This window comes from Lupinus angustifolius, unplaced genomic scaffold, assembly GCF_001865875.1.
Source record: "Lupinus angustifolius cultivar Tanjil unplaced genomic scaffold, LupAngTanjil_v1.0 Scaffold_27_4, whole genome shotgun sequence".
NCBI lineage: Eukaryota > Viridiplantae > Streptophyta > Magnoliopsida > Fabales > Fabaceae > Lupinus > Lupinus angustifolius.
In genome coordinates, this window is record NW_017720457.1 from 16305 (window position 1) to 24304 (window position 8000).

At 36.3% G+C, this 8000-nt stretch overlaps 1 protein-coding gene across 1 annotated transcript; it reads right to left on the minus strand.

Moving 5' to 3' along the window:
• Nucleotides 1-4270: 4270 nt before the first annotated feature.
• On the minus strand, nt 4271-5948 carry LOC109338494. The gene is made up of 4 exons (XM_019575753.1): nt 5763-5948; nt 5468-5712; nt 5101-5326; nt 4271-4711 (listed from the first exon to the last, which is right to left on the minus strand). The coding sequence occupies exons 1-4, from the start codon at nt 5946-5948 to the stop codon at nt 4271-4273; spliced, it is 1098 nt and encodes a 365-aa protein (XP_019431298.1).
• Between the last annotated feature and the right edge of the window lie 2052 nt (nt 5949-8000).

Sequence of the window (8000 nt, forward strand, 5' to 3'; positions counted from 1 at the left end):
AACCCGGTAAAACCCTGATGTCCAATTCTTAGTGCATGCGTCATAGGGGAGTAACAAGGCATGCTTGTTCTTTGATTAAAGACATGTCCACCCGCATAGACCAATATTCTCTTCATTCAGATTGGTGTTGTGGGTCACCCAGAACTAGGCATGGCAAAACGGGCCTCTCGGCCCGTTTAGCCCACGCCCGCAATAATTTAAGCGGGTCGGGCATGCCCGCAATTGGTTAACGAACAAAAAGTCATGCCCTGCCCGTTTTAAAACGGGCTAACGGGCGGCCCACAGGCATTTTGTAGAACATGGTCAGTGACTCCTTGTGGCTGTGGGTGGGTGAAATAAAAGAAATGGCAAATGTAAATATGTAATAATGTAAAGGAGTTTGGGCCACTGGGCCAAAATTAAAATTTTAAAGGGTTGAATGTAATGACCGCAGGCAACCCGTGGAGCCCGTTTAAAATGCCCGCTAATAAAGCGGGCAAACGGGCCGGACAATATGGGCTAACAGGCAAAAATATCATGCCCTGGCCACATTTTTTTTGCGGGCAATGCAGGCTGGCCCGCAGGCAATGCCCATATTGACATCCTTACCCAGAACATCCAAAAGAAAAGGAGAACCATGCAAGGAAACTTTATCATCTTGTAGAAGACAACAAATGCTCAAATGAATCCCAAAGCATTCAAATGCAGCTGTGAAGGGGCAACCAGAAGATGATTCAACACATCCATATACCACTTGTGTAGAGGGACTTTTAGCCCGATTTTCCGGGTATAGTAGTCGTACATACAGAAGCTATACTTATCCCCTCTATCCTCCCTTCCAATATACATTCTCGACATTAGCAACCTGTCACTACAAGAAGCATCAGACTCCAAACTGCACTCTCTATCCATGACCAGACACTACATCTCCAGACAAGCTGCCCGGTCCATTCCTACGACCCCCTTCCTACCACTCCCCCTCCAACAGGCTAGCAGGGTCTAGAGTTTCAAATTGCTCGCCCTTCCCCAGGCAAGTCAATCCCTGCGATGAGGGACCATGAGACATAATTGGACAAAGATCCAGACAAGACCTCCACCTCATTAGAGCTAGACTCCAGGTCGTTAATGAGGACCATGACTATGAAATTTGAAGGGAAAGGAAGTTGCCTATGAAGAAGACTAAAAAGAGATGAAAGAAGACGCAATTGATTGGAAGCAGAGTAAGTTCGACAATAGTGAATTCAGAAAGCAAAGTATAACTGGGCCAAGACCACTAATATGGCAAATTTCAAGTGCACGATTATGTCGTCAATTAATAAAATATCGATCCCAAGAGGACTGGAAAAATCCTTTAATTATAACAATTAATTTATACTTAACTCAAATAAGGAATAAAATTGAATTTAGAACAATTGAGCAATTGATAAGAATAATTATGAAAATATTAAAACAAGTTGAAATCTAATATAGGAATAGTTCCCAGGATAAGGGTTACCGCCTTTATATTCACAAATCCTTGTTTTGCTCCTTTTCATGAACTTTAAGTTATGAGGGTGAATTGCTATTTGATATCTGTCATCCTCTCTCGAGCTCCGATACGTGTACTCAATTGAAGTCGCACATACTCTCGTGGTATGATAATGAATCCTTTACTTGGATCTTTCTATCCAATCGCTTTGTAGTAACCCAAGGCGAATTCTAGAAACCCCCGAGAATCCTAAGACTACTATCGTGAATTAGGATTCTAGTTTGAATAACTAAATGGTCGGATAGTTGGGTTCACCTCTCGGTCCTTCACCGATGTATCTAAGAGGTGTAATTTGTTGACCAGACAACTCACACGAATAAAACTCATTTTATTGATTCAAATCACAGCACTCCATGAAATAGACGTAAGAACAAGTGTTTATTGAATGTAAAAGGGCATATCCCCAATCCTAGAAACTAAGAGAATTGCTCACTTATAATGGAGAAGAGAATACCAAATTCTAAATTATAGAATTGTGATGTAAAGTTTAAAGTATAAAGTGTTTGAGGGAGAATCCTCATTTATCCTAATTACAAAATATTGGGCTAAGCCTAACAAAACAATTCTAAAAAATAGGAAGAGAATATAATATCCACAACTTCTTTTCGCCCTTCAATTGGTCTTTACATAGCCTCAACACCAAATTTCATCTTAATGAATCCAATCTATACTCTTTTTAGCTTCAATCCATCAAAACTACACAACATAGCCAAAAACACCCGCTCAACCCGCACAAAAAGAAATAAAATCTAAAAATAATCCTAAAGTCCTAATTATATCCTAAAATGCAAGTTAAATGTAATATAACTGTAGGATAATTTCACACTCATCAAATCCTCTCAAGCTTATCTCTTGCTTGTCCTCAAACAAGTATTATGTCTAACTTTCTCAATCATGTATGAATGATGATATAGAAACCATGACAAAAAATAAGAAGCAATCTCATGTTAGTTTTGAAACAATCTAGACATCAAGATAAAATAATCATAAACAAATTTAATTCAAGCTAAGTCTTTGAGTCTTAACAACTGGATGAATTAGGATCACATTTCTCTCATCACTCTCATTTGTTTAAAAGTCATAGTATTTCGCTCAAATTTTCATGAAAGTAAATTACCATAGGCTTGATTATAGACCAAATTGTCATTGACTATATTTGAATGCATGCAAAAATCAAGAGGCCTTTAAATGGTTGTAATGGGGACCAGGTAAATGATTTAAGATGGGATAAACAAAGAAAGGATACTTCAAAAGGCTTACAAATGTTTCCAAAAATACTTAAACTTTTTAGACATCTGATTGAAGCATTGAGATTCTTTTAATAGGTCTTACTTCATCACATCATCCTTTTTCGATGAACCCTTCTTTTTAAAATATTTTTTTTCAATCCTTTCTCCTTTAGTATACTTTGTATTGTTTTTCTCATTTTTTATTCATTCTTATTATTTTTTTCTAAAATAGAAAGGATGAATTTTTTTACCTTTCCCATTGCTTCAACCAAACATCCCAAATTACCCCAAACCCTCATTTGAGTAGCTATAAAAAATCATCAATGTTTATAGCAAGCGGTTGAAGGTCAAAAGAAAAAGTCATAATTGCCTCTATCATATTAATGCATACAAACAGACTGCAATCTTGAAACGATCACAAATCAAGTTCAAGAATGTACAATCATAAAAAATTATGCACTCATGAAAGAAAAAGGGTTTTTATGCAATTGTCAATTCAAATCAGAACCCTTATTGTGTTTGGCTCAAATTTCTCACATTTGGTTCATTCAGCAAAAGTTACGAAACACAGACTTTTATTTAACCAAATTTAATTAACAATTGTCAAATATAATGTCTTTCATGTAATTATTTTATCAAAAGTTTTTTTCTTCAATGGGATCACAAATCAGCAATCATCATTCATGCATGTTTTTTCATTTAAAGCAGACAAACAACACATAGAACAAAACAAAGGATAGATGAGATATGAAACATATGCTAATGCATAATAATATGAATATTCAACCTCAAAAAATTAATATCTATATGGTATGCATGACATGAATGAACTATCTAAATGCAAAAACCCCTCAAGCTTAGAAAATTACATTGTCCCCAATGTAAAAATCTAAACAATAAGAGAAAGAAAAAGAAAACTCATAGGTTAGGTAGAAAGTGACCTTAACTCATATGTCAATTATAAGTGGTTGACTTTATTGGGTATAGTGGAAGTACCTACAAAAGATAAAAAGTCCCAAATGACCCATATGTCCTAGATGGACTTTATTAGGTGTAGTGATCTTAACTAATGGGTATTGTCGTGTTAGCACTTTTCCATATAATTTACCTCAAACGTGGGTTGCCTCCTACGAAGCGCTCATTTAACATCATTAGCTTGACGATTGATCTTTGTAGCTCAAGTAGGATCCTAGAGGGCTATGTTTGTTTGTTTCTCCAGTCGTCTATCTACTAGATAATGCTTCAAATGCTGACCATTCACCTTGAAGTTTTCCCTTTCCTCATTCAATATCTCAACTGTTCCATAAGGGTAGACCTTGGTGACTCTGAACGAACCTAGCCATCAAGATTTTAGCTTCACTGGAAAGAGCCTCAACCTAGAGTTGAATAGGAGAACTAGTTCTCTCACGTTGAATTCTATATGGAGTATGTATTTGTCATGCCATATTTTGGTTCTTTCTTTGTAAGTGTGGGAATTCTCCTAAGCATCCTACCTTAGTTCTCCCAACTCATGCAGTTGAAATTTCCTCTTTTTTCAAGCAACTTTCAGATCAAAGTTTAGCAATTTGACTGCCCAATACGCCTTATGTTCTAGTTCCATTGGAAGGTGACATGACTTACCATAAATCAACCTGAATGGTGAAATACCAATATGTGTTTTATATGCAGTACGGTAAGCCCATAAAGCATCATCAAGCTGTAAGGACCAATCTTTCTTGCTCCTAGATAATATTTTCTCCAATATGCTCTTAACGTCACTATTTGATACTTCCACTTGACCACTTGTTTGAGGGTGATAAACGTTACCAACCCAATGAGAAACTCCATACTTCTTCAAGAGGTTATCAAAATGTCTTTCAATGAAGTGTGAGCCTCCATTACTAATAACGAGCCTTAGGACCCCAAACCTTGGAAATATGATATTGTTAAAACGTTTGATGACCGTTTCAGCATCATTGTGTGGAGATGAAATTACCTCCACCCACTTAGAAACATAAGCGACTGCCACTAAGATATATTTGTTGTTGTTTCAAGTAGGAAAAGGTCCCATATAGTCAACTCCCCATACATCAAATATCTCCATATCAAGGATGGGGTTCATTGACATTTCATGCATTTTTTATATGTTCCCCACCCTTTGGAAAGAATCACATGTGAGAACAAAGCTCCTTGCATCTCTGAATATGTGTGGCCAAAAGAAGCCACATTAGAACGCCTTGTTATTTTTTTTGAAGTACTAGCATGGCTTCCATAAGAGATAGAGTGGCAACAGCTCAAGATCTTTGACACTTCTTCTTCTAGAACACATCTTCTGTAAATATCATCAACATAGAGTCAGTAGAGTAAGGATCATCCCAAATATACTTCTTCAGATCTCAGAAGAATGTTTTTCTGTTGCGGTGTCATTTCAGGTGGAAGAATCTTGCTAACCAAATAGTTTGCGAAGTCAACATACCAAGGTGCCTCCACAGTTTCGAGGAGGAGGAGTTGCTCATCAGGAAATGAATCATCAATATGTATGTCCACCTCTCCTCCACTTGGATGTTCAAGCCGAGATAAGTGATCTACAACTGGATTATTTGTCCCCTTTCTGTCACCAATATCCACATCAAATTCTTGCAAAAGGAGAATTCATCAGATGAGTCATGGCTTGGCTTCTTTCTTACTCCTTAAGTATCTTAGAGTTGAGTGATCAGTACAGACTATAACTTTAGAACCTACTAGGTAGGACCTAAATTTTTCGAAGGCAAACACAATAGCTAGTAGCTCATTCTCTATGGTGGCATAATTTGCTTTAGCTCTATCAAGTGTTTTGCTTGCATAATAGATGACATACATCTTCTTGTCCTTGTTGTGGCCCAACACTGCTCCCACAATATAGTCACTAGCATCACACATCACTTCAAAGGTGACTGCCATATTGATGCAGTGACCAATGCCTCCTTCAACCTGAAAAGCGATTCTGGACAAGCAGCACTAAAATCAAATACAATATATTTCATTAAAAGGTTAGAAAGAGGTTTCACAATTTTTGACAAATCTTTTATGAATCTACGGTAAAATCCTGCATGGCCTAAGAAACTCCTAACACCTTTTATGTTAACTGGTGGTGGCATATTTTCTATTACTATAATTTTGCCCTGTCCACCTCTATCTGTTTTCCTGAAATTAAATGCCCCATCATAATACCCTTGCGCACCATGAAGTGACATTTTTTCTCAATTTAATACAAGATTCACTTCCTCACATCTCTGCAATATTTTTGTCAAGTTTGTTAAACAATCATCAAATGAAAGTCCATAAACAGAAAAATCATCCATAAAAACTTCCATCATGTTTTCTATAAAATCAGAAAATATTACAGTTATGCATCTTTGGAAAGTGGCTGGAGCATTACATAGCCCAAAAGACATTCTCCTATAGGCCAAGGCCATAAGGACATGTAAAAGTAGTTTTCTTTGGTCTTCAGGGTGAATGTGGATTTGATGAAATCCTGAGTACTTATCTAAATAGTAGAAATATTCATGTGTAGCAAGCCTTTCAAGCATTTGATCCATGAATGGGAGATGTAAGTGATCTTTCCTAGTGGTTGTGTTTAATTTTCTATAATCAATGCACATTCTTAGTATGTTCCTCTTCCACTTATGCATTTTTCCTAATTTGAGGAATATCACTTAGTTCTTTTCCACTCCTTAATTTGACAGCTTTACAATGTTCATTATTTGGATTTTTTCTGGCTGTCCTGGAAACATCATTGTTTGCCTATTAGGATTACTAGCTCATTGGGCAATTTGTGTTTCTAGAATTTTACCATGGATGGTCAAGTTTTCTGTTTTGGAATTCAAGTCATTGAGCATATTCGAAAAACTTTTATTAATCATGACTTGATCCTCATGAAATTTATTTTGGTTAGTAAGCAATTTTTCCTGACTCTCCATTAGTATTTTAAGAGAATGATCAATAGGAGAAGATTGTGCATGTGAAAACCTTGTTGGAGGTTTCCTGTTACCTGGTCAATCGTGGTATTGATGATTCAGAGTGTTGTTGCTCCACCAAGAAAGGTTGGGATTGTTCTTCATGTATGGTGAGTTAAATTGTTGCTCGCTCATCTCCTTGTAGTCATAGTAGTTGCATGATTCAGGTAGTTCATTAGTCAATACTCCATGTTCAGGAAGTGTTTGTATTCAGACCACTCATGTTCTTTTTCTCTACACCCCTCACATGTTGTAGTAGACCCAATAGCATTAGCATGATACTTTTCCAGCTTTCGAAACCTTTGAGAAAGGTTCTCTAGCATGGAAATTACCTTCTCCATCTAATTACCTGAATATTGTGCACTAGAGTCTCTTTTTGAGTAGTAATTTGAACTTTTCATAAACAAAATGGGCAACCTGCAGAGGTACCAAGAAAAAGGAAAACACGTAATACACTAGAATAAAGTAATGAATTAATTGAGAATTTAAGAAATTTTGACATACTTCCCGACAACGGCGCCAAAAACTTGAAAGGACAAATTATAAGTGCATGATTATGTCGCCAAGTAATAAAATATCGATCTCACGAGTACTGGAAAATTCCTTTAGTTATAACAATTAATTTATACTTAACTCAAATAAGGAATAAAATTGAATTTAGAACAATTGGGAAATTGACAAGAATAATTATGAAAATATTAAAAAAAGTTGAAATCTAATTTAGGAATAGTTCCTAAGATAAGGGTTATCGCCTTTATACTCGTAAATCCTTGTTTTGCTCCTTTTCATGAACTGTAGGTTGTGAGTGTGAATTTCTCTTTGATATGTGTCATCCTCTCTCGAGCTTCGACACGTGTACTCAATTGAAGTCGCACCTACTCTCGTGGTACGATTATCAATTGAATCCTTTACTTCGACCTTTATATCCAATCGCTTTGTAGCAACCCAAGGTGAATTCTAGAAACTCCCTAGAATCCTAAGACTACTCTCGTGAATTAGGATTCTAGTTTGAATAACTAAATAGTCGGATAGTTGGGTTCACCTCTCAGTCCTTCCCCAATGTATCTAAGAGGTGTAATTTGTTGGTCAGACAACTCACACGAATAAAACTCAGTTTAATGATTCAAATCACAACACTCGATGAAATAGAAGTAAGAACAAGTGTTTATTGAATGTAAATGGACATATCCCCAATCCTAGAAACAAAGAGAATTGTTCACTCATAATGGAGAAGAGAATACCAAATTCTAAATTAGAAAATTATAATGTAAAGTGTAAAGTATATATTTG

Coding starts and splice junctions, on each gene's coding strand:
- LOC109338494 (XM_019575753.1), bottom strand. CDS start 5,948: ATGTCACTTCATGGTGCGCAAGGGTATTATGATGGGGCATTTAATTTC. Junction 5,327..5,467: donor TTTGCCTTCGAAAAATTTAG/GTCCTACCTAGT, acceptor TATTGGTGACAG/AAAGGGGACAAATAATCCAG. Junction 4,712..5,100: donor TTCTTCTGAGATCTGAAGAA/GTATATTTGGGA, acceptor AAGTGGGTGGAG/GTAATTTCATCTCCACACAA.